Below are 27,528 nucleotides of genomic sequence, written 5' to 3'. Positions count from 1 at the left end.
GACTCTTCATAGGCATAATGTTTTTTTTTTTTTACTGTAAAAACAGATCAAACTGTTCTATACCCCTACACTACCCCTACCTCTAAACCTACTCATCACAGAAACCTTTCTGCATATAAAAATAAATAAATACAAGTCTGTTGGTTTATGAAGACACAAGAAGTGTCCTCATAAATCATGTTTGCTTTGTAATACCCATGTCATTGTACACATTTGTGTCTTCATAAACCACATATACCTGTACATATGCACACATTTGGTTTCCATTTGGACATTACATAGACGCAATGATTTTTATACTGTACAAACTGTATATTCTATCCCCTACCCCTAAACCCATTACAGAAAACATTCTGCATTTTTACATTTTCAAAAAACATCACTTAGTATGATTGATAAGCCGTTTTCCTCATGGGGACCAAAAAATGTCCCTTATAAGGATTAAGGACAAAGATTTTGGATATTGCCATTTTTGTAGGGACATTTAGTCATCATAATGTAGCGTATTCCAAGGGAGACAGAATATGGGAAGTTGTGTGTGGAGTGATAAATCACAATGAAACACGAGTTGCATGGTGATGCTCCAGAGCGGTGTCTTCGAAGATCTGGTGAGAAATATAACAATAAATTAATCTCTAGCACAGTGCATGGAGGAAGAGTGTGTATTTAACACTGTGTGAAGAGCTTTTTTATATGCTGTATTGGTGAGATACTTCACTGTGAAAAGTCATTTAATGCTTTGAAGTACAGAAGAATATTGCAGAATGGCTTGCTTCCCACAAATTAAGTTATCTAAAGAGGAAAGATCAGAAGTTATTTTTCAACAAGACAATGCTCCTGTCCAAATTGCAAAGACAACCAAGAAGTGGCTTGAAGTCCATCAGGCGCATATTTGGCCTGGTCAGAGTGCAGATTCAAATCCTATAGTGAATATTTGGTTTCACATTTAACTTAAATGAACAGGGAGACATTTTTCAACTATGAACTGTTTGAAGCCATTAACATTGAGTGGAACAACACTGACTCTTCTTCCTGTAAAAAGAGAGCGAGCTTTATATAAAGACATTTGCCATGTCAGAAAAATCACAATAAAGAGGTGTAAGGAAGAACTGAATTCAGATGTTGTAGCATTTTACCACTTGTATTAAAACAAGAGGTTCTGAGGGAATTATACTGATATTTACTGTGCTTATTGAATAAAATGCCAAAAAACCCAGACCATGTGTATTTTAATATGTGCAAAGGCATAGATTATATTTCAGAAAATGAATCCCTTCCAAATTTAGATAAAGCAACACTTTTGAAGCAGAAGTGTGGATGCTGTTACATGCTTTTAACCACAGGGTGGCCTCCTGACATCAGCGTTCAGAGATTGAGCTTGCTCTCTCAGCACTATAGTGTAGTCGTGTCTGAACTTTGTAAAGCAGCACCAATGCAACCTTTATGTCAAGTTCTGTAATTATATGTATGTATGTATGTATGTATGTATGTATGTATGTATATGTATGTATATATATATATAAATCACTGGCTGCAATAATCAAGTTAACACGAAGCAAAATCAATTTCATATCATCCAATAATTTAGCAATGGTAACTGTAGCAGAAGATATTTATTGGCTCCATCATTCATCATACACATTATGTTATGTTAAAGCATCTTCTATTAAGCGGTTCACTAGGACCTAAATACATTGAAACAAAACATTTCTATAGAGTTGCTTTGAAATAATATGCAGTGTAAAATGCGTAATATATAAATAACATTGACTTGTATTAATCCTGTCACATATTGATTATCACAAATAAAAATCATCTTCATGACCAATACACCAAACTATTAAGAAAGGAACAGCATCAGTGGATTTCATCATATTAGTTTATTTCATCCAAGATTTGACTATAATACATGTGCAGCTATGTCATAATATAGTATTTATCCTTTTAAAAGTTTCATTATGTGAAACAAATTTACATCAAGTAGTACTAATAAGAAAATACTGATGATTTCAGTACAAATCTATACCTTAAGATTTATCTGACAAGCTCATTATCAAAAAGAGGAATTGACACATGAATGATAATGCTTGAAAGCCTATTTCTAGGTCTCTCAAAGCAGGTGCTCATAGATATAAGGTCTCTCCTTTAGCAAAGATATTCACAGTTTGGAAAATAGCAAGTTTTTCTTCATATTTATATTCCCCCTAAAGGTCTGAGCATTAAGTTCCACCAAAGATGCAAGTGGAAGAGAATTAAAACACCATTTTGTAGAGATGATCTAAATAAAATAAAAGAAAAAAAAGAAAAGAATGAAAATCATGAGGTTTTTATGTCAGCTAAAACAAAGCAAGTAAAAATACAGTCTATTTTAAAATAAATAAAACTTCTGTGGTTACAATCCCAAATCGTATGTAGTGGTTAATATAAAATTAAATGAACACAGCTAAAGACTCCATTCAATATGTCGTTTGTACCACAAGAATGAACGATCGGGATGAAGCGTGAATGATCACAGCTACAGTGCGTGTGCTACTCCAAGCAGGTTTTGGTAATGTAAGTGCCATGAAAAGCTCTGTGTGATGGGTAGAGGAACCGAGCAGACGTGTGCTTCGCTCACAGACGCCCAGTGATTAGGATTCTCACCAGCAATTATAAAGAGAGAAATGGGGAGATGACGAAAGGCTACTTCGGCTGAATCTCCATCAGCAGGTCCTATAACTGTAAGAGCATAGGCACATCTGTTTCTTGTCAGTCTCTTCCAGTGCATCTGCTGACACAAACTCGGAGATCATAAAAGTTTGTATTGAAGCTTACAGCTTTGACATCATGCATATCATTATGATATGTATGTATAAGGACAAAAATGGGAGAAATGTACCGACAGTCATATGAACTTAAAGGAATGATTTGAAAGTAAGAGCTTAACATTTGTTCATTTGTCCAGTCATTCATATAAGAGGTAATTTTTTTAGAAATTAGAATTATCACTCAAGTAGGAAGGCCCCACTCACTGAAAGTGAAGGGTTTGTGAGGGTAAAATGATAACAGTGTGCATTTTTTTCATCCAGTTGAATTAAAGTCTACATTGACCAAATCAAGCCTGTCCCATAATAATGACGAAACTAACCACATCATTTCAAAAATTCTGAAGTTTGGCTGGTACGCAGCTGCCCAAAAAAACAAACATCAATAAGGAACGATATTGAATATTTTGATAGACATTCAAAATTCATAGTAATTCAATAATCACTATAAAATCAAGGGTTGTTTTCTCCATTATTCATTTTCAACACTTATTGTTAGAGAGGTAACACTTTAAAATAAGGTTCAACTTGTTAATATTAATTAATGCATAATGCACCAAAAATGAGTTTATATAAAGCTAGTATATTAATTAATATTAATATTGTTAATATTGTTCATTATTCATTACACATGAACTGTTAACTTATACAACTTGAAATGTTAAAAATGTACACAAAATGTTAATAATGTAAATAATTGTTATTTCATGATACCTAATGCCTTAAATTTATAGCCCAAAAATGTTAATTATGTTATGATTTACTCCACCGTGTTGTTCCAAACCTGTATGACTTGAATATCTTTGAATATGTTTTGTTTTTGTCCATACAATGAAAATCAATGGGATCCAAAATTGCACTGGACCCCATTGACTTTCAATGTATTGAACAATAAATATTTTACAGTTTCGGAATGACATTAGAGGGAGTAAATGATGACAATGTTCATTTTTGGTTAAACTATCCCTTTAAATAATTGTAACAAACTGAACCTTATTGTAAAATGTCACGGGACACTCTTCATACATGAAACAGCTTGGTGTCCATTCAGAGTGCTCCTTTGAAACATGACAGCTAATGATGATCTATTTCAAAGCCCCAAAAGGGTTATCAAGTAGAGATCAGTGGGTAAAATAAACCACAGGTAGCAGAGAGCAGGATGATAGCCCTTGTCATAAAGAAATATAAGTGGTACAAATAAAACATAGCACAATGGAAAATATGACATTAATCATTTGTCTTTTTTTGGCTATGAATAAAAACTTTTGAGATAATAATAGACATCTGTATCTCAAGCGAGGCAGCAGTCTACAACCGTTCTGAAATGTCAGATCAAGTAAAAACACCTCCAAATCATTCGCTCAAGTGCCACAAATGTTCAAAGAATCGGTAATCTGGGTGTGTTAGTGTTGCAGACAGGAATTGATGAAGAGCATATTTCAGTTCCTTCTGAAGTTCTGTAGCTCAGACTCAGTTACCATAGTAACACAGCCCATTGTACTTTGTTCACTGTCATAATGCTAGAGCCGCGTGGCTCGAAAGGGAGTGGTTGTCAAAGTAAAAAAAGATTGTCATGATTCATACGCTGCCGAGTATCTGTTCTCAGTCACGTGACAGGCCTCTGCATTCATTCAATCGCACTGACTCATGAAGTTCATTATTACTCAAGAAGCAGCTATATTTGGTGCTGTGCTGTTCTCCATGGGTTCAATGATGGGGACTACCTGGTCCCTGTGGTTATAGAGAAGTGCTGTAAGGTGCTGTGGTGACTGTCCTCCTCTTTTGGTCTGGGACTCACTGGTCACCCAAATATAAAGACATGCATTTTCAGTCCTATGGCACACAAGAGTGTGTATTGGCATGTGTGTGTGATTATATGCTGCGCGTGCGTCCTTACAGTGTAATGACTGTGCCGTCTTCCTCCAGATTACGCTGCTCCAAACCCCTGTCGCGGGCATTCAGAGACCCTGCGCTTGCGCTGGTCGACATGGTACCATTCGAGGGGCGGAGGTCGAGGTGAGGCTCATATCTGGGCAGAGCGGGCATGCTAGAGCTTGCCGTCGCCCGCGCCGTTGCCGGTGGAATGAGTTTAGTCCCTCCGTCCGCCTCGATCACCAGATCCTCCTCGTCCTCGCTCTCCTCGTCCGGCTCATAGTTCTGGATAATATGGGACGGGGTCATAGCCATGGAGCCTGCTGTCGAGTAACCGTAAAAACTGGTGCTGCTGTCAGAAGATCGTCCTGAGCTGCCGGATGTGGCTCCGCCTCCGCTGTTGCGTACCACGTTATTGCGCTGATTGGCTGGTTTGACGGTTATAATGAGGTTGTGGCTATTAGCAATCATCATGTCCGTTACTTGGTCCAAAGACTTTCCGCTCACCTCAATGCCGTTGACTTCGAGCACCTCGTCATTGACGGCCAGCAGTCCCGTGCTCTCTGCCAGGCCCCCGGGGACCATGCGGGAGATGAAGATGCCCGGGACCTTTTCCAGACCCTGGGGTGTAACCCGCACACTGGAACCGTCGCGGATGTAGAAGCCCAGTGGTTTCTCCTGACCATGTTTGTATAGGCGGACACGGCGATGCGTCTCTGGGAGGATGTCCACATCGATGATGGAGGACACTGGACGGAAATCTTTGGGCAGGCTAATGATGATTGGAGGCTTCTTCTTGTTGGCGTCCGGGCGAAGGAGGACTGCTGCAAGCACCGCTGGGGTCTTCTTACGGGTCACAGTGTCCGTACCAAATGAAGAGTAATCTGCCTCCTCTTCATAAAAGGAAAAAAAGAGAGAAAGAGAATGTAAATTTGAGGGTTAAAAACAAGTTATGTTCTATTAGGGGTGGATTACAATAGTCAACTAGTCGTTGAACCACAAAGTAAAACAAATTATAAATCAAAACAGGCAATATAGTCCAATAACATTTTTCATCAGCTCTTCAAATGCAGTTCAATATCGGCGTACTCTGTACAAGTTTATTTAGACTGTACAGGTTTTATTTGTTTTTATGTAAAGCAGCCATATGTAGGATTCAAAAACCCTTGTTATTAGTGACACTAGTGGCGTTAAATTAACTGCAGCCAGCAACTACTTATTGCTAGTGCTCGCACTCTTGCACATGTAACGTTCAAGAGACTGAATGGGATTCAATGCCCCCATATACTCACGGTGGAGTTGTTTTTCATTCTTTGCTTAGAGGTAAAAAGGAGTTGGAAATAACTTTGCAGTGATATACTTTTAACAAACATCCAGACGCCATCCACTCTGCTGAGAGCGACGGTAAGATGAATAGGGCTGGGATGGTATGGATTTTTTCTTACCGCGGTTGAAAAGCAAGAAATTCCCGCGGTTCAGCGGTAAACCGCTTTAAATGGCTCCCGCTGGACTTTCGCGCACAGCCGCACACGCACACCCCAGCGCAGGCAATTGAACATAATAAGGAACATGTTTATTTTTTCACGTTTAGAACAGGAACAATTAGAACAGAAATGGAATGATATCTGAAAAAAAAGTGCTGGCAAAACGAAATATTGACTAGGCTATGGTTTACATCCCAGCCTTCATATTTTTTCCTGAGAGAGCAGATCAGATCACGACAGAGATTTGATGATGGAACAGCATAAACAAAGACAAACAAACATTTTTATTTATCGGTATTGATCAGTAATATAAATTTATTTGTTTATTTATTTCCCATATTTTTACTTTCAGATTACAGTCGTCGTCATTAAACAATCACTTAAACTATAACGACTTTTGCGCACACCCGCCCATATAATAGCCTATAGCCTAATATATTATTTATATTTATAGTATTTATATTTTTATATTACATATTTTAAAATATTCAGGCTATTAATTTACATTTAGCTACAATTTACACCTTGTGTGTGCTTTTGTCTCAGTGGTTAATGAAGAATAACGAAGGCTCAAGGCTATTTAATTTAACAAAGTGTAGTCACTTGCTGCTCACACTACCTTGATTGTATATTATGCTACTTTTATTATTTATATTTATTTTTTATATTTTATAACATTTACATATTTATATTATTTTACATATCTCGTGTGGTGTGCGCTTTTGTCTCAGTGGTTCAAGGCTATTTAACAAAGACTTTTTAGGCTAATTTAACAAGGCTATTTAGGCTAATGATTGTATCACATAATTTGTTACATTTATATAGCGCTTTTCTAGGCACTCAAAGCGCTTTACATATAGAAGGGGGAATCTCCTCAACCACCACCAATGTGCAGCATCCACCACCAATGTGCAGCATCCACCTGGATGATGCGACGGCAGCCATATTGCGCCAGAACGCCCACCACACACCAGCTGATTGGTGGAGAGGAGACAGAGTGATGAAGCCAATCTGTATATGGGGATGATTAGGAGGCCATGATGGAGAGGGGCCAATGGGCAAATTTGTCCAGGATGCCGGGGTTACACCCCTACTCTTTATCGAAGGACATCCTGGGATTTTTAATGACCACAGAGAGTCAGGACCTCGGTTTTAACGTCTCATCCGAAGGACGGTGCTTGTTACAGTATAGTGTCCCAATCACTATACTGGGGTGTTAGGACCCACACAGACCACAGGGTGAGCACCCCCTGCTGGCCTCACTAACACCTCTACCAGCAGCTACCTGGTTTTCCCAGTTGGTCTCCCATCCAGGTACTAACCAGGCTCAGCCCTGTTTAGCTTCAGTGGGAAACCAGTCTTGGGCTGCAGGGTGATATGGCTGCTGGTTACATACATATACATTATTTATATTTATGTTATTTATATTACATAAATAATTTTTACATATTATATTATATTAGGCCTATTTTTACATATTTATATTAATTTATATATAGGCTATATGCCTATCTCGTGTGCGCTTTTGTCTCAGTGGTGCTATTTAACGAAGGCTATTTAATTTTACAAAGTGTTGCTGCTCACACTACCGTGATTGTATAGCCTATTACTTATTATTTATATTTCATATTTTTACATATTCATATTAATTTATATATCTCGTGTGCGCTTTTGTCTCAGTGGTTCAAATATTTAACGAAGGCTATTTAATTTAACAAAGTGTCGCACACTACTGTGCTTGTAAGCCTGCCAGACGGATATCTTTTTCGATAGCCTTTTAATGAAATTGGAATTTCAGAATCGCATAGCCAACTTATATTTAATTGCCTACAATAGATTATTTATTGATTATATTGAATGAAATTTCGCAGGCTCAGCTTATTTGTAGTCAATCTTTCCCAAACAGAGTTGGAAGAGAGTAAAAACTTACCAGTACTAAGGAGTGCTGAGGCAGGTCCAGCTCAGTTTGTTCTTTCTGAAGCCGTTTTTTTTTTTTTTGCCAGCTATGGGAGAAATCGGTCAGCGTTCGGCACAAACCCATGGCCCGGGCGGTGCGTTCTTTTTCTGCTTTCATGACTTCTATCTCCCTACCCGCTATTGTCGGCTGCGCAACCATGTGAGAGAATTGTGTTAAGCACGTGCAATTAAAAACTGAGGTCCTGCTTATGCGCCTGTATTTTATGCTTTAGTAAAATTAAATTCAAATTATAGGCTAAAAGACATTACACAGGTACAAATGGAATGTTATAATGGAACATTGCGCTCCCAACTCGCGAAAGGTCGGATTTGCTCCATCTTTTGTTTAGAAAACCTTGAATCCATATAAGACACACATGTCATTAGACACAATCCATGTCATTAGAATCAATGAATCCATGGAATTAGACACAACGTGCACACATGGGCAGGCCAATGTTTTTTTGTTTTGTTTTTGCGGTGATGGCGGTGACGATCTCAGACCCGCGGTAGGCGTCACGTGACCGCGGTATTGCGGTAATGCGGTAACCGTCCCAGCCCTAAAGATGAATATGTAAATATGTGCTGCACGCTTTCCTCTCAATAACAAAATAAACAGAACAACATTGACAGTGGTGAGAAAATGACAGTTAAGAAAGCATCTGATCAGATTGATATGGATATGTTTGCACCAGCTCTGCACTGGCATCATGTCGACAAATGAGGTCATTCAAATTACACTTATGATAGTTTGAGTATATAAGTATAAGTATATTTGAGACTATAGATCTGAGAGTATAGTTTGACTTAATCCCTTTTCTTTGCATGACACATTGACATCGCAGTACAGAATAGCTCTTTCGGCATTATCCTGAACATTGTATAAGCACTCATTTCATGTGTCAGTGAACGGAAGAGAGGCTCTCGGGAGCGCACATAAACATCACATCCTTTCAATTTTCCTGGCAAAAACATACCAAGTTCTTCACATAAAAATCACTCTACAGGCTTTCATAGACAACCTAGGAAGTCAAGGAAGGTCTAGTTTTTTTCAAGTTGTGTTACAAGTTGATCACACATTGGCAATAAAAAAAACAAGATTAAATGCATGGAAATCCTTACATACAGTATAGCTCTTTCGAATAATAAATTAAATTAATTTAAAATAACTTTTTTTTTGTTTGATTTTACTTGATTTACAATAAAATGTAATAAAAAAAATAAACTAAAATGTCCATTAATAATATAATGCAGTAAGTAAAAGTGTCTGGGCATTGACACTTTTCAGCGGCTCAGTAAACAGTTTAAAATCAGTGTATTGTTGTGCATGTAAACACACATTATCTGTGCAAGTTCATTATTTAACATGTTCAAATGATCAAGTGTGGGTTCCCACAACTTTGTAAGGAGAGACCTGCAGGGGATACCGTGGTAGAGAATGCCTGCTTGTTAGTTTCCCTCCGCCTCTCAGCTAATGTGTAATCTACTGTAAACCCAAGCCTCCTTTCAACCTCTCTCTCTCTCTCCCGCTCTCTCTCTCTCTCTCTCTCTCAGCTGCCCTTTATGAATTCCTCAGAGGCTTAATCACAGCCTTTCACCTGCAAGACATTCATACTCAAGATCAAAAAGGAGAATAGAGTAGGAAGGGAGAGAGGATATTAATGTATGTAGGTAAAGGATGGAGATGTCTGAGAGAGTTCAAAGCAGTACCATGTGTTTTTCGGAACTCCTATTTACCTGAACAAACAATGGTTAACCTGAGAGATGTAATTATTAACAAAAATAACCATGTTATGAGATAATTACTAACATTATTTACTAACTCAATTATGTTATTTACTGATCTTTTGTATCTAGGTCCAACAAGTTTTGTGACTAAAAGCCATGATTTTTTTAATGTACGGTCTTTGTTTAACCAGGACCATGTTAGCAGGGACGAGCCTGTGTGATCTAGCATGTGAACAGATTTCACTTCAGCCCAAATATAGTCAAAACACACTCACACAAGATTGATTGTTCAGTTAGAGAGAGTAAAGGCCCCCTGCCAGTTCCCACCAGAAAACTACCTGGATCGTCCTTGTGTTTTGTTTCAATGTGAATATGCAGCCCTGTGTTGACATTTTTACAATCATTTGGCAACATGCCTTCAATACTTGCCACTCGCCAAATCTCCTTCTGACCTAACAGAGCCGAGTTATATTCACAAACACGCAGCATGCACACACAAGTCTCAGCTATCCAAGTTTGGCTGGAGCAGCATGTATGGAGATCTATTTTCCTCTCCTCCAGCGTTCTACTCTCTTCCTTCCTTATCTGCTCCACTCTTCCATATTAAAAGCTTAACAATGGCTTCATAGTCAGTGTTGAAGGGCAGCATGGGAAGTCCCTGAGGGCCACTCAAACAGGCACAAACTAGCTTTTCTGTGAAGCTCAGAGGTCCAGAAGAGAAAAAGTGAGAGGATGCATAAAGCAGCGATATATATGCATCATGCTGACGGACACACAACTTCATCATCTCAATTCCTGAACACAACACAGTTGGTTCTTTGTGAAACCTGATGCTCTCACAACAGAAACAATAATGGCTAATCACAAATATAATAGAGACGATCATCATGTGTTTTAATCAAACATAGACAACAGGCCTTATTACACCCCACCATGCACTGGGCTCTCTACAATCAGGGGATACAATCAACTCTCATCACGAACAATTCATTGACATGAATTTCCATGATTTTTAATGTTCCAGATGTTCATGATTACAGCATGAAAACTTGTGGTATTTAAAATCAATAAATATTCTTAGTGCAGAAAATTACTGGAATTTAAATTTTTACTTTTCTTAAGAGACTTTTGAAGTAAATATACACTACGATTCAAAATTTTGTAGTCAGTAAGATTTTTTTTCAAGCAAGAAATTGATCAAAAGTGAAAGTGAAGACATTGATTTTACAAAATATTTCCATTTCAAATAAATTATGTTTCATTTATCAGAATTCAATGTTTCAACATTGATTGATATGAATAAGAAATGTTTCTTGAGCAGCAAATCAGCTTATTAGAATGATTTCTGAAGGATCATGTGACACTGAAGACTGGAGTAATGATGCTGAAAATTCAGCTTTGCCATCACAGGAATAAATTACATTTTAAAATATATATTACAATAGAAGAGTTATTTTAAACTGTAATAATATTTCATAATATTTGCTGCATTTTAGATCAAATAAATGCAGCCTTGGTGAGCATAAGAGACACCTTTCAATGTCTGATCTCTTGTTTTAATATGCAGTCGAAATGTGACACAGGCTTTATCTGATACTGTGGTCACCATTGACCATGGCAGTGCAAGCACCGTCCTCACTTCCTGTCAGAGGACACCAGGATGCAGTCTGTGTAATCAGTCTGCCATGTCAACCAGTGAGAGTAGTGTGTGTGTGTGTGTGTGTGTGTGTGAGAGAGAGAGAGAGAGAGAGAGAGAGAGAGAGCGCTTAGTGAAATGCAGCCCCACCTTTGCTAGATGATCAGTATCCCATTACAAAGGGTCTTACATTCCCAAGGTCAGGTGACTGTTTGTGTATTCTGAACTGTTCTGCATTTCCAAGTAATTGATAAAGAGTCAATATTAAAATACTATTTAGCTAAATAAATATAAAACACTAAAAAGTAAATGCTACAAGTGAATTTAGGCATTGCAACAATGCACAGTATGAAATGTGTTTTGCTAATGATAACATTTAACAGTTCGATTATTTGTGTTTTTAAAGATTAGCGAAGATGTGTGTGTTAGATGATTTTACATGTAATCTAAATGTAAAAAGAAGGCAAATGAGCACGAACAATTGAATGACCAGTACCTGCCGATACCAAAAAATCTCTATCATCCCCCGATAACGATACAGTACCAAAATATTGTGCATCAGTTAAATAGGCCACTGATATGACACACATCAGGATATATCGTATTAAACATATCTATACTATCCATGTCTTATAGGTGTGAAATGAAATGTAAAAGTAACGACTACATAAATATACAAGATCTCTCAAGAACAATGAAATGTGCAACATATTAGAATGTCTAGATGTCACCTATTTGATTAGGGACTATTGAGTATTCATTGTCAGTTCAGAAGTTCACAGGCACATTTCGTGAGCAGCATCCCTCGAGGAACGTGAAAACAATAGAGATGTCACACCGTGTCTCTGCTCACCGCAAACTGTGAGAGACAGACTCATCTCATCCAATATTCAGCAGGCCTTATGAAGGCCGTGATGGCTCATGTTTCACTTTTGTGAATGTCTCATTCAGGGTTTTTTTTTTTTTTTTGCATGTGCTACTTTCTGTTTACGGTCTTGCTCCACAAAGCTGCTTGCAGAGAATTGTGCGCCCAGATTATTCAGATGAGCAGCCACTGACAGCACGACAGCATCTGTGAAAACATTTCTGCTTTTTTTAAGGTTGAGTCCAGACATCTCCCACATGAGGAGTGTGTACCATCCCGTTCCAGTCACGGTACGACAGAGGAGCGGGGAGAAGAGAGGGTGGAGAGAGGGCTATAATGAGTGCTTATTAGGCCAGGGGGAGAGAACGAGAATGAAAGAGTGAGGGATGATGGGTAAAAAAAACTTTTGAATAGAGAAACTTTATGAGGTGCTTATATTCTGGGCCTGCTGAGTGCATACTTCTGTGACACAGCTATGATAAAGTGAGACCTCTTCTGATAACAGAGGGAGAAAAGCAAAGTCTGAGAGCTATGAAACATAGCCCTTGAGAATAAGATACACAGAGAACATGTGGAAAAAATAAGGTGCACTGTGTATGAAACTTGCATGGGAATCATTACAGCAGTTTCTAATTTAAGCAAAAATGACAAGCCATTCAAATAGCTTATTATGTATAAACAACCTTGAGCAACTAAAACACATCATCATCATGCATTTCCTGTGAACTGTACAGACAACAGAAGACCTGGTGCATTAGGTCCAACCGGTAACCTCCCGCAGTTTCTCTTGAAGCCAATACGGAAGTGCCTTAAACTGCAATTCATCGACTGGCCGCTAGGGACAGGCTCCAGAAGGGAGCAGAATCTCATTGAGCCCCATGTTAAAATGGTCAACTTTACAGCATAATAAAACATGTTTACAGCCTGGTACAAATTGTGGTTTTGGTCTATACGGCTAATTTTGCCCTTCATGACAACTGTGAGGGGGTGAATTTTTTTATAACTCATTCGTTTACATTATATAAAGCATTAAAGTTCTGCATAATTAAGGGCGTGGCCACTTCGAGTGACAGGTGGATAGCCATTTATCTGCTGTCTGTTAGTCATCGCGTCACTTAAGCTCCGCCCACGTCCCGCCTTTTTGCCCATTTTCTGTTATCCGGGAGTGACGCGCTGCCAAGATGGCAACGGCCATCTCGTCCATACTTTGCGCTTCAAAACGGCTCATCAGAATCCTATGGGTGACGTCACGGACACTACGTCCATATTTTTTTACAGTCTATGGTTAGGTCTTTAAGCAAAGACATTTAAAAGTGCTGTATGTAAGTTTTTGACTATACTAAAACAAAAATACCGTAATATGTTTGCAGATATTTAGGAAACATGCTGAGTTCACATACTCTTTTCTCTGAAAAACAATTAACAAGTGATTTTCCTTTGAAATGTGCGCTCTGTGTCAGAATGTCTGTTTGTTTTGGTCAGTGTGATGACACGCGTTGCCAGTTTACCCAACAGTATTTTTGCCAGTTGGTGGAGAAAACGGTGTATTGCAGCCATGGAAGCCAGCGAACTGGGTCAGAGATTGCAGATTCTACCCGACCTAAAAAGCCTCGGAATCCATCTAAAATCTCTGAAGCACATTAAAAACGCGGATAAATCAACTCATCTCCTTGCCTTCCATTGTCAATTGCGCTCATTCCTGTTGTGTCGTTAAACTGGCAACCTGCATGAGCGTTGAGTCTGAGGAGGAGGTGGCAGGGCAAACTATATTTTAAATTTGGACTGCAGTACCCATTTCAAGTAGTCATTCCTACAAACAGCACATTTAAGTGTTATATGCACAGAGTCAGACTGTTGACTATCAGCATATCATATTTGATCCATTTTGCAACTTACACTTAGACAGGAAGAGAACATCTGAATGATATGTACAGCAACTAACCATAATTCATTGTGTTTTTGTGATTCAGTGTTCAAATAAGTTTCGGAAAGTTTTTTCCGAGTATGGCCCTGTATGACGTCATAAAGGGCAGAATTCCTGTAGCATGTTGTTGATTACCACAGAAAATAATTCCTTAATTTAGCATTTATAATGTTGCATAGCACAAGACAGCTTTCATATATAGTTCCTTAATGCTAGAGCTCTGTGAACACCTTTATGGTCAAGGACACATTTGTAACAAATTTAAGACCAAGCAGTATGTACGTTTAATAAGAGTGTGTGGGTAGAATGACTCCTCCATGTCATGTAACTACCGCTGCCTTCAGTTTAATTCGTGCTGACGCTGCTCATTCTTCTCTCTCCCACTTTATTCCTTCAGATCATCATCTTTATCCCTCTGACACATTCTCTGTCTCTCAGGGAGTGACTGTGACTGCTTTGCTACTCAGGATGTGCTACTTCAGCTGGGCTTAGCTTGTTTCTGTGGGCCAGTGTTTGGGGCGGCCCAAGAATAAAATTATTATTCTATGGCATTGCTCCAAAAACCCTCATTTGGAAGCTTTATTGTTAAGAGTGTACAGTCTATTCATATCATTCGGATGCATACTCCAAACAAACATTGCAAACTCCAATATGACTGGCTGGCTTTAAGCAATTTCCAGGAATCAGTCTTTAATTAGTCTGCCTGGAAACAAATTTGTACTAAAGCAAACTAGATATACATGAGAATAATTATATACTGCATACCTTTTTGTTTAGGTTATGCCTGTGAAATAATTGGCACTTTCACTTTTGGATAGAAATTATGATCAGTCTACATGTGTTTTTCAAGAATTGTGGAGCAGAGACTTCCTGTACTCAATAGTAGCTGGCCTGGGACACCCTGTCACTCTTTCTGATAACCTGCACCTTCTCTTGTCTTTGACTGTGAAGAATGTGAAGGTCACTGGTAAAGGTCACATGGTCAGAGTTCAGTTTGGAAGGTGCTTTACTGCTCTGAGGTTAATCATACACAGAAGCATCATAAAACACTAAAGTCATCAGCATTCAAAACTTGTGACAGAGGCAATAAAGAGCAAATTATCCAACATCAGACTTGTGTACTGTGAGAGTTTCAATCTCTCTCATGGATGGGACACAATGGTCCAAACTGTTCATTCAAAAACTAGCTTATCTATATTTTTTATTTTGGTATTTTAGCAGCAGTGCACTACAGTGTGGTGTGCTTGAATGGTAAAACTCTATTTGAAAAGATGCATCTTTATGAATCATCCATTTTAAAGCACAGCCACAAGTTGCATCTTAATATTCAAAAGTTTAGAGCACTGATTTTTGCTTTAAACTCTTTTTAAAAAGTTTTAAACTTTAAAAAATCTTTTAAAAGTGTTTTTAAACTCTCTGGTTGCGCTTCATCTAACCGTTTTTGAACACAGGAACATCCATCTAAGAAACACGGCTGATCAGGGTCAAACCTGAAACTAGCCTAACTATTCAGTCCTTCCACTTCACTGACTAGTCAATTTTGAAAATCCCTAGGGATGCGCAAATAGCTCTGCACATCCCTAGAACGGTACCTCATCGAGCGGTCTCCAAAAAAGGTTCCTTTCTTATTTAGTTATTGCTTATTTAGACGATCTTCATTACTTCAATTGGACTAGAAGTTACATGATTTCACATATTAGCATACACTAACATTCAAAAGTTTGGGGTCAGTACATTTTTTCTTTTTGTGAATGAAATTAATACTTTTATTCCACAAGGATGCATTATATTCATCAAAAGTGACCAAAGAGATTTATAACGCAATACAAGAATCCCATTTCAAATACATGCTTTTCTTTTCAACTATTTATTAAAGAATCCTGAAAAAAAAACAAAGACAACACAAAGACAGCACAACTGTTTTCAACATTGACGATAAGAAGAAATGTTTCTTGTGCGTCAAATAAACATATTAGAATGATTTCTGAATGATCATGGAACACTTAAGACTGGATTAATGGCTGCTGAAAAATCAGCTTTGACAGAAATCACAGGAATAAATTACATTTTAAAATACATAAAAAATGTTTTTAAATCATAATATTTCCCAATATTACTGTTTTCACTGTTTTTATCAAATAAATGCAGCCTTGGTGAATATGAGAGACTTCCTTTGTATACATAAAAAAAATCGTACTGACACCAAGCTTTTGAATGGTACATAGATACAAGGATCTAAAGTATTGATACAATATTGTGAGAAAAACTCAACATACAGTATGATAATATCGACACCTCTTCTACAAACGAAGCACAACAACAACTCACTTTGAACACAAGTTGACTACAAACAGTGTTTGAGAATGACTTGCCCTTTTATCCAAAACAGGACTAACCAGTGACCAGGTTTTTTTTGACCACTATTGTTTTTTCCCCCAACAATAAGGTAATAGCAGAGTGTTTTCCCACTAATAACTCCTCCTTACACTCCCACCTCTTTTTCCATTACCACCTTCCTGGTCTGGTCCCTCTCTACAACTCCATATGTTCACAAACTTCTTCATTCCTCACACACATGTGCAGCCATCCTGTCCTGTCTAATCTAATCAGCAGAGGTGATCAGAGGCTGACCACATTCCACACAGTGTGACGCCTCCCCCCCAAACCTGCAGCTAACTGCCCCTTCCCCCCCACAAGTACAACCTCTTCCACCACGCAGCGAACCCTCCACCCCTCCTTCATCCCGCTCCGCTTCATTGACAACACCAGAGAGGCACTGGGCCGATCACACTGGCCATCTCAACCCAGGCATGATGACATAATAGTGTTCCAGTGCTTCTGTGTTTCAGTCTGACATTCCTTGACCCTGGAATTCCTCCCTCTTATTAAAGCGGCTCCTCCTAAAACTGAAACGGCAATAAAAACTGCAGACGTCACAGGTGTCAATAAAACACAAACCCACCCCTGTGCCCTGATTCAGCTGATGACATGAATGGAAAAGTAAACAAATTAGTGGTTTCATAAGAGTAGAGGAGAGGTAAAGCGAGAGCGAGAGAGAGGGAGAGAGTGGGCAGATTCCTAAAACGTAAGTCACGGCACTCTCTAGAAACTATGCCATTTGCTTTCCAGAACCACACCTCTCAGACAGGTGAGGCCAGCAGGGAGGATCCCAGAGCCATGCGAAGAAAACTATGAAAGGAATGGAAATTATGCGTAATGAATGACAATAAAATGAATCACAGCGCTATTATTAGAAACATATGAAAGCTTTCATTTTAGTGAACAAAAGACAGATTAATGCTAATATTATTAGCCAACTCGTTTATTAATCTCAGCGGAAATTGAAGCTTTGTTCAAAACCAGCATCCTAACCGAAATGAAACCTCATAAATGACAGATTTAGGACACTATGCAGAGGCAGTAAGTCCACACTCCACATCAATAATGATCCTTGTGTAAAGCTCTCAGGATTACTCTTTAATCTGCATGTTGCTAACAGCGCGCAACAATGCAATTTTTAGGGTGACCGCAAAGCAAAATTTGGTACCCTCGTGTCAAAGGATTGCCAATGGGAGAGAGGGTAGGAGATCACCGTTGGACGCCCATCGGCTATATGTTTATGACACCTATGCAATGCATATGTTCCATAACCCTTTTCTGTCCTGCTGGTTGCTAAGCTACACTATATAAAATCTGCCTAACACTGCATAATATGTAATTGTATTGCAAAATACTAACATGTATAGGTTTTGTAAGAAAAAAAATCTATGAATTACCATATAATTTAAAGTGAAAAACAGCAAAAGGACATTCCCAGTTGTCTGTGTAACAAATCACATATGGTTATATTTTTCTTATTATTTTTGTGTAATTAGGGTGTTTTGTGCTGCATTTTCTCTTCTGTTATGTTTGTTGCATTAGTTTAGCGTCAAGTGAGATATGTTCAGAGCCTGTATTATTAAGGTGGTTATCACACTGTAAAAAAAAAATAATAATTTGATATTATCACACATTTTTATCAATAACTAAAGTGGTTCAGATAACTTTCTACAGTCTCTTTCACTGTATTAACTAAATGTTTTAATGTCAATTAACTCAAAATTAAGGCAACCAGGTAACTAAGTTAAACCAACAATCATGTTTAACAGTGTGGTACATTTTAAGATTGTCAATTCAAGTATGTACAACCCCAAATCAGAAAAAGTTGTGACAGTATGGAAAACGCAAAAAAAAAAAAAAGAAGTGATTTCTAAATTTACTTTGACTTGTATTTCATTGCAGACAATATGAACACAAAATATTTCATGTTTTGTCTGGTCAACTTCATGTCATTTGTTTCCTTTTGGCACAGTACAGTTTTAACTGGCATTTGTGGATGTAACTACGTATTGTGGTACTTGACAAAGGTTTGCCAAAGTAGTCCTGAGCCCATGTGGTGATATCGCTTATAGATGAATGACGATTCTTGATGTAGTGCCGCCTGAGATCGGAGATCACGGTTGTTCAGCCTAGGCTTGCGCCCTTGTCCTTTACGCACTGAAATTCCTCCAGATTCCTTGAATCTTTTAATTATGTTATGCACTGTTGAATGTGAAATATCCAAATCTCTTCCTATCTTTCTTTGAGGAACATTGTTTTTAAACATTTCAATAATTTTCTCACATATTTGTTGGCAAACTGGCGATCCTCGGCCCATCTTTGCTCCTAAAGGATTAGACCTTTCTTGGATGCTGCTTTTGTACCAAATCATAATTACAATCACCTGTTGACATCACCTGTTTCAAATCACATCATTATTTAACCATTTTACCTCATTACTAGCCCTAAATTGCTCCTGTCCCAACTTTTTTTTTTAAATGTGTTGCAGGTCTGAATGACAGGAAAGGATGCATATTTACAAATGAAAATATTTACAAAAGTTGACCAGACAAAACATGAAATATTTTGTGTTCATATTGTCTGCAATGAAATACAAGTCAAAGTCAATGTAGAAATCACTTCTTTTTTTTTTTTTTTTTGCGTTTTCCATACTGTCCCAACTTTTTCTGATTTGGGGTTGTACATATAGATCAATCAAGATGACATACGCCATCCCATAATACTTTTTAAAGTTATTTTCTACAGGGCATAAACATAATGTTAATAAGCATATTAATACATCACATTGTGTAAAATAGTTTTGATTAGATTAAGCTTTTTTTGTCTTTCTGTATTACATGAACTATTGAGAAAAGAGGTTGCTGCAATGCAGCCCAAAATAGGTATATTTGTGGGCTGCATTACATTGAAGGAACATCAAGAGCGCTGTTGATGCCTTAAAACACTGTCAAAGGAGGTTTTGGAAGAGAGGTTATTTCCCGGAGAATCAGTTGGTACATTTTGTGAATGTAGAGCACAGAGAATATACAGAGACCCAATATTATGACATAGCAGCAGCTGAGCAGGATGTCTGATCAGGAAATCACATGATGCAAATAGAGACACAGGTGCCACCACCCCTTAAGCCAGCAAACATGTATCCACAACAGACAGGCAGTGCCAGAACCACCATAGACATTGAGGGTGGGGGACATCCTACTCAGTATTCAGATTTTCAATGGTTGATTCTTAAATTAATACATTTGGTCCGGTCCCGCACAATCCTGATTCCTGAATGTAGTATCTATCCCAGCATGCTACAATCACCACTCATGAATCTCTTGTCATTAAACCCAATCAGCTCGGGCTCTTCACTGCTGCCATGGTAGCAGGTAAACAAGCATGGGATTAGTGTATTGTGGTCATCCTGAACATGATTGTCTGAAAAAGCATGCACGTCTGTGTTGGGACAGGACGCCTATAGAAACACATAAACCCTCTTTTGGAGTTTTCAGATGTACATTTACACCCTACAAAACATCCTCATTAAAGATCCAATAAGCTGAGCTCAAGTCAAGCCACTTGAATATGCAAAACAGGCTACGGCAGAACAAAACCCAGAATTCCAAACACAATCCACAGACGAGGCGCACCGCTCAAGAATGCCTCAGACCCCCCCATCCCCCACGTGAACTCCAACCACGGCGAAGGCTATCTTAACCCAGATCACTGAATGTGTGCCATTCAATGACGGCAAGACACTGCACAAAAGATTTCGGTTAGTTTGGCAGTCTTACTACTGTGCACCTTGATGTGATTTCAAACATGGAGCTTGTTTTTTTTATGTGTGTGCTGGCTTCCATCAAAGTGCACAAAGCATTCTGGATCTGATGCGTTCACGTTTTTATTAGTCTTTATTTCTCATAACTTGTGTGCCTTTTCTGAGCCAGTCGGAGTGAACTGCTGCGCTAATAGAGTAGGGCTGGGACAATAAATCGTTGCATCGCAATTCGTGGATCGATTTTGAGATTTTCCGTATGCATCGTTATTCTCTCTCCAATTGATTCTGAGCTTAGTTTTTAACTGCAGATGGATCTGTAGGCTAGTTTTTAACCACACACTCAAATGCTAACGAAGAGCGCTTGTGCATTCGGTTGGGTGCTAGATGAGTCCACGCAAGTAGTTAAATGTACACCTCAGAATGCTTTTTTTGATGCAAAATTAATGTAAACACACCCCTTGTAATTTGCTTCAACCTTTTCAAACTTTATGAAATATTATTTAATGGAAGATTCAAACAATGTGTAAGGAATTGGAAGCAAGCAGAGTATGGCTGTTTCTAAAGCACGCAGCGTTATCTGCTGTTAAAAACGAAGCTCAGAATCAATTGGAAAGAGAATAACGATGCATACGGAAAATCTCAAAATCGATCCAAGAATCGCGATGCAATGACTTATTGTCCCAGCCCTATAATATGCCGCTTTTCCACTGCATGGTACGGCTCGGTACCGATTCTGAAATGTAAACACTGTCGTCATTACCATTATATGCTTTGTGACAGTGATATAGCGATTAAGAACCTAAACACAATAGGCTTGTTCGAGATGCATCAGCGCTGCACAGACCGATCGGCGTAAGACATCAAATCACTCTCGCGGTATTTTGATGTCATACGGCGATCGGTCTGCACAGCGCAGATTAATCTCGAACAAGCCAATATTAGCTTACCCTCGTGCGCCGCTGAGCAAACCAAGTGATGTCGTTGTCTGCACTTTGTTGTGCGAGTTCCCAGACTCTCTTGGTTTTTTTAGCAGTATTTTGTTTTGCTGCCATCAGCCTCCTTTGAAACAAACTTCTTCATTCTTGAAGTTAAAAACATCCACATGCTGAGAAGTAGAGGCAGCGTAACTATAATGACCATTATATAATCCCACCCACTTTGAAGCGGTATTAATTGCAGTGGAAAAACAAACCGAGCCAAAGTGAGCCGAGCCGAGCCATGCAGTGGAAAAGCGGCAATAGAGTCGAATGAACGCGCATGTTGTGTAGCCGTGCACAGAAGACCAACAGTCAAGTTCAGGATTTTCTTTAAATAATACATTAATATTTGTTTATTTTACTAAACCCTATTGTATACCCCTAGAACATGTAGAGTTTAGATTCTCTGCCCGAGCCCAAACTTGACCAGACCCTGCCATTATCCTTGGGCCGGGCCCTTGATCAAGCATTTGTGTTTTTTTAATCATTGCTTTATTAGCTTAATTGGGTGGAGAGAAAGCTATGCCATAATCAGAAATATTATATCTATTTTTAACAAAGAAGTAACAAATGTGTACAAAGTTATGTTTCTTCATTCAGATCCATTTGTGATCCATTCCATTCTGAATAAACAAACAACGCAGTTTACATGCTTCGTCCTTGTTGCAATATTCATTAAAGGGATAGTTCACCCTGAAATGAAAATAAAGCCATCTTATTCTCACCCTGCTCTTGTTCCAATGCCCATCTTTTTCGGACCTCAAAAGCAGAAATAAAAAAAAAAACCTCCTGCTCGCTCTCCTCCATATAATGGCAGTAAATGGCGGCCAGGCTAAAATTTACCAAAAGGATACAAAAGTATCACGCAATGATACAGTAAGACGCGCGCCATATATGGAAAGTGTTCAGGAGGCATACTATAAGGTTTTGCGAGAAAGAAACCTTATTTTTCAGTCAAAATACTGTGCTTGACCGTTACTCTGTGCGCGTTCCTGTGAGTGTGTGCGAGCCGTCAGCAGTCGCTCATGCTCACTATAACTCACACTGTTGTCATGGTACCCAGGATAGGAACACACACATGCACCATTTTGAGAAATCAGGCTCAATAGAAAAAACGCGACTCTCATCTTCTCTATAAGGTATATGATAAGAAATAAATGTAGTCTAAACAACTCGAAATCGTAGTTGAGAACATCAGTTATAACGGCCCACGTATTAAAAAATGGTCGGGTTTAAATCGGGCTCGGGCTCATAATTACAGTTAATGTGTCGGGCCGGGTCGGGCTCAGACACAACGTGCACAAGCTCGGGTAGGGTCGGGCTTGATTTTTTGGGCCCGATCTAAGCTCTAAATATATGGCATGTGTTGCATAGGATTATTCTGTGATAATTTTGTGTCTTTTTAAAAAAAACGTTATATGGATAAGCACAAGCAGAATTTTTTGGTCCGAAAAAGAAAGAAGGGCATATGGCATTAGAAAAACACCAAGGTGAGTAAATGATGACTTAATTTTCATTTTAGGGTGAATTATCCCTTTAAGAATATTGACAGCCAATCAAAATCAACCAAACTTTAAAGAGCTAAAGCATTTAAAGCAGCATTTATTGCTTGTTGGTATGGGCGCTAATATGGTTATCGTTCTTGGCTTACCATGTTTAGAATTCCCCTTAAAATCCACACAAACTGTTAAAAAAAGAAATTTCATCTGGACTTAATCAGCCTATAATCAAGTGTGCATATTAACCTCTGTTGCATTTAGGGCACCAGGCTAAACTTCACATCTAGTTTTTGGAATAATGTCTGCGTACCCCCTACATAAACATGCATGCACATGTGATAAGATAGGACTCCTCCCCATGCGGAGTTAAAACGTGGGTGGGTCCTCATGTGCTTCTGTGTCACATACTCTGCCATAGCAACCGGTCACAGCATGAAGCTAGCGTCGCCGTGTAATTGAAACGCAGGCCACACAATGTTACACAGTGACCCCTCTAATCTCCACCTGACAAAGTGGCTTACCATCTACAGGTCATATGGCACACAGACACAGCTTATAGTGGGGCACCCCACAGCCTAGGGCCACGACAAAGCAAAACCACACAATAACTATAAACTGTGTTACTTTAACTATATATTGTTCCTTTCAAATAAGCTCAGCCAAGGGTTTAAAGTCTAAAAGTCTGAAGACTTTTAACCCAAATTAAGAAACAGTTGGCCACATTAGTTAAAGAAAAACACATCAAGAAAGATTATGCAATAAAATATGCCTTGTGAAAGGTCTTAAATATCATAACCACACAACTGCAATTAAAATTTAAGATACAATATCAATAAAATAAGCAAGCAATGATTAACATTTAGAAAAGATAAACAGTAAATCTTTAAAAGCAGCTGTGTTAGTCACACGATTACATGCATTACAAAGAGAATTTATCTAGAACTTATAAGAGACTTAACTAACTAGCAACCAGGTTACCGCACAGAAATACTTGCTTTTCTTAGGACAACATAACCCGACACATTATAATCTGATATAACTGATATATAAACAAAAGCACCACTTCTGGTCTGACAGCTTTCTGAAGCACAGCTATTGCCTCCACATATATTATCAGTTGAAACACATTTGTGCATACTATACAACTACATATAAACTCTCACCATACAGATGAACAAATTAACTACAACTGACCATAAGGGATCTAAAGGAAATGATGTCCGAGTACGGCTGTGTGAGTAGCATATGGAGTTGAAGTTTGACCAATGACCCACTTCAAAAAAACAACCCTCACCTTTCCGTTGCAAGAAGAGGCGGAGCAGGGGTGCTGCCACAGAGATTGCTTTATGGTAGTTGTCATCGTTGTTGATTGGCAGCAGGTCCCCGTGAACATCGGCGTAACCCACAAGCAGGTCGACGTTAGGGATCCGATGCACATGCTGCAGTAAGCCATAGAACTCATCAAAGCGCCCCGGCTTGGACCGGTCCAAAGAGAACCGCCTGAATTCTGCTCCAAACTAACAACATGGAACAGACATCAGTACACATAAATAACATGGTAAAACAAGAAGAACAACCCATTTCACAAAGTTTTTATTGTATAACTACAAAAATGTCCTAGTCCTCTGAAGTGTGATTTGAGTGACAAACAGAATGAAATTTGAAAATTACTAAATCTATGTCTACGAACTTCTGTTATGATTCTGTTGTTTTTGCTCCCTCTTTAAAGCTTTTTAAGCTCCAGATGCCACTTACTGTAATGGATAAAATAGCTGATAATGGATAAATGGCTGATATTAAAAACGTATACAACTTTGTTTAGAAAAGAAAATGAAAACGGCACACAGCAGCTCACTCCAACAAGCCATAAATCTAAAGTTTTAGATGACGATCTAAATCTTAAATTAGTCAGTGAAAATTAAAATCCCAAATCTGCTAATACATTTTTAATATTCATCAATCCCAATAAACTAAACAATTGCTAATATCAGCCAAAAAACGATATGGTGCCAACATAGGGTGCATCACTAAAAAACGAATTCAAATTCTTCTTTTTGCTAACTTATAAGCTACAACAAATTCTTCATTTTTGGGTGAACTATCCCCTTAAGGGGACGTAAGCATTCGATTTCAGTATAGAGCAACTAAATATAGAACAGAAGCATGCATGAGTAGCAATCAAGAAAAATAACTAAAAATAAACCAGGAAAATCATGGGCAAAAAATGTGATGTTAAAATTAGACTCCTTAAATTGTTTCATGATATGTAATAAGTTATGAAGTGGTGGACCTAAAAAATGAGTGGGAGGATTGAGACTTAGTCAGCTGTAACGTCATCACTAGCTAAGCATGGCTTGTCCATTATAAAGGAGCCCTGTAAAGCTTTGTGTTGGTGGAGTGAGTATGACCAGACTCTTGTTTACAATGTCATCTGTAATGATTAACACAAGAAAAACATATACTAAACATCATACACATTCCTCTGGTGGTGAATATCTATCCCTAGATTCCCCTACCCTACCTACAACAACATGGACATAAACAAGAAAAAGCAGTGAATAAAATTTAACTGTCTACCTAGACCTACATTTCCAGAACCCTGTATCGGATTATTAGTTTTGAGACTAAACCAATATTTGATTTGTACATCAGAGTACAGCGGTCTAAAGTTATAAATAACTTCTATATCGATGTTGAGGCATTTATAATGCCTGTCAAACTGCTCTCACGTCACAGTTGAGATAAAGGGTCAATCTGTAACAGTTATTTATTTTATATATCACACGTGCAGCTTGGTATTTGATTGAACTTATTTTGTTGAGTCAATATTTAATTTCCTCAAACCTGATCTTGTCATGTGGATGTGAAGTTAGGAATCCAAAACGAGTGATCATCAGTTTGTTTACCAAAAGACCAAGGGAAACATGTTTAGGAGCAAGAATGACTTTTGATAAACTGCTACACGGCAATGGCAAGACATTTTAGCACTTATTAAAACAAACTAATATGTGTTACGAGCACTTAAAAAACTGTACTTATTCCAATAGGAATTTTTTCAATTAGTCTTTGCTAATAGTTACTGGTAACATTTTTTTAGTTTTTCCATTTAATTTTATGGGGATCTGTGGTTCTGATATCAGTTATTCATTTCCAACTAGCATTATTCTGGTTCTACTAGAAAATAAGCATTAGTTAGAGACCTTTTATTTTGTTACTTGTAACTACTCTAATAATAGTACTATCTATTCCAGTTTTTCCAGTAGCTACTATTTGAACAGACACAAGTACTTGTTTATTAGACATTAGCATGGATTCCAGTTGGCACTAGTAACATTTTTAATTGAACTACAAAATACTCATTATTAAATAATGAGTATTTCATTATTAAATCATTATAAAATAAGACAACAAAAAAAGTAAGTATAACCATTGAGATATTAAGTGTTATAGATACTATAGATATGTGTGTATCATACTGGCATAGTTCTAATTATTAACATGCTAGAACCTAATTAATAGCTACTAGTAAAACTGGAACAGGTACCAGCAAGAACTACTACATTCTAGTTTGACATGAGCACATCATCTAAAAGCACAGATCCTAATAGATTTCAATGGTAGCAGCAATTTGTTCTCAGCAACAGTGGGATTGTAATTCGTCACTATTGGGAGTGACTAGCAAAGGAATAAGTGCTAGTATGAAATATTTGAAATAAAATTGATGCCAGTAAATATTAGTACTTAAAATATAGTTAGTTTAAATAAATAATTATTAAACAGCTTGCCATAGACTGGGAGATATTGTGGATAAACGAACACACACGGGTTACTTTTGTAACACTTATAAGACAACTCAAATAAAAACTATAATGTAGGCTAATAAACACCTGACAACATGAGATAAGACCACCTGTCAAAACACTCTAATACTCCCCAACAACAACTTACAACGTAGTGTTAAAGCATCGATTTGAACTCACAAGGTTGGCAAAACTTATAAGGACAGTGTGATTGTGTCTTAACACCCAAATGTACAGTTAAGTCTATTCCTAACAAGAAGACTAATCTTTCTTTGATTCAACACTAATTAAAGTAATTGGCCCGCTGGCTACGCACCTTGCTCTTCACCTCCACGGCGTTCAGAGATCGGTTGCTCGGCACTCGGTGGTTTTTGTTCATCTTTCGCTAACAGGACCCCGCCGCAGAAACACACTTGCCCTCCCGCGGGCTGCACTCATCCGCCTTGAGCTCGGTCCGTCCAAAACGGCTTTTCTCGGCTTAATCCGGTTAAAAGGGTGTATCTCGCGACAGCTCCGTATCGTTGCTTGTGTTGTTATCGGAATCGAGTAGCAACGGCGACGCCTGTCAACTGAACGTGCTCCGAAACTCTGCCTCTGCCCCAACCCTGCCTCTCGCATGCACGCGCACATACGCTCTGCCACATAGTCCTGGGTCTGGGACCGTGACGCTGCGTGCACCCAGGAAACAGCTCAGCGTGAAGAGCTGATATCAAGCGCGCCCCCTCTGGTCACAAAAGCCATTCTTTTGCCATGAACAAGTCAAAGACTAACAAAAAATATTTTGTTCTTTAAACAAACCTTGGAGTTCCATGTAAATACCGCGAATGCGCTATCAAAGCACATG

General features: G+C 38.4%; 1 protein-coding gene across 1 annotated transcript; it reads right to left on the bottom strand.

Moving 5' to 3' along the window:
- Positions 1–1,595: 1,595 nt before the first annotated feature.
- Positions 1,596–27,370, bottom strand: pard6b (par-6 partitioning defective 6 homolog beta (C. elegans)). The gene is made up of 3 exons (XM_079803219.1): positions 27,001–27,370; positions 24,179–24,401; positions 1,596–5,569 (listed from the first exon to the last, which is right to left on the bottom strand). Exons 1-3 carry the CDS (start codon positions 27,061–27,063, stop codon positions 4,698–4,700), a joined length of 1,158 nt encoding a protein of 385 aa, XP_079659345.1. The 5' UTR covers positions 27,064–27,370; the 3' UTR covers positions 1,596–4,697.
- Positions 27,371–27,528: the final 158 nt, after the last annotated feature.

The sequence above is a fragment of the Gobio gobio genome (assembly GCF_949357685.1).
Source record: "Gobio gobio genome assembly, chromosome: 21".
Classification (NCBI taxonomy): Eukaryota; Metazoa; Chordata; class Actinopteri; order Cypriniformes; family Gobionidae; genus Gobio; species Gobio gobio.
This window is presented reverse-complemented; position numbering and strand designations above follow the sequence as displayed.

Coding starts and splice junctions, on each gene's coding strand:
- pard6b (XM_079803219.1), bottom strand. CDS start 27,063: ATGAACAAAAACCACCGAGTGCCGAGCAACCGATCTCTGAACGCCGTG. Junction 24,402..27,000: donor CCGTGGAGGTGAAGAGCAAG/GTGCGTAGCCAG, acceptor CCATGTTGTTAG/TTTGGAGCAGAATTCAGGCG. Junction 5,570..24,178: donor CCTCTTCTTGCAACGGAAAG/GTGAGGGTTGTT, acceptor CCTTTTATGAAG/AGGAGGCAGATTACTCTTCA.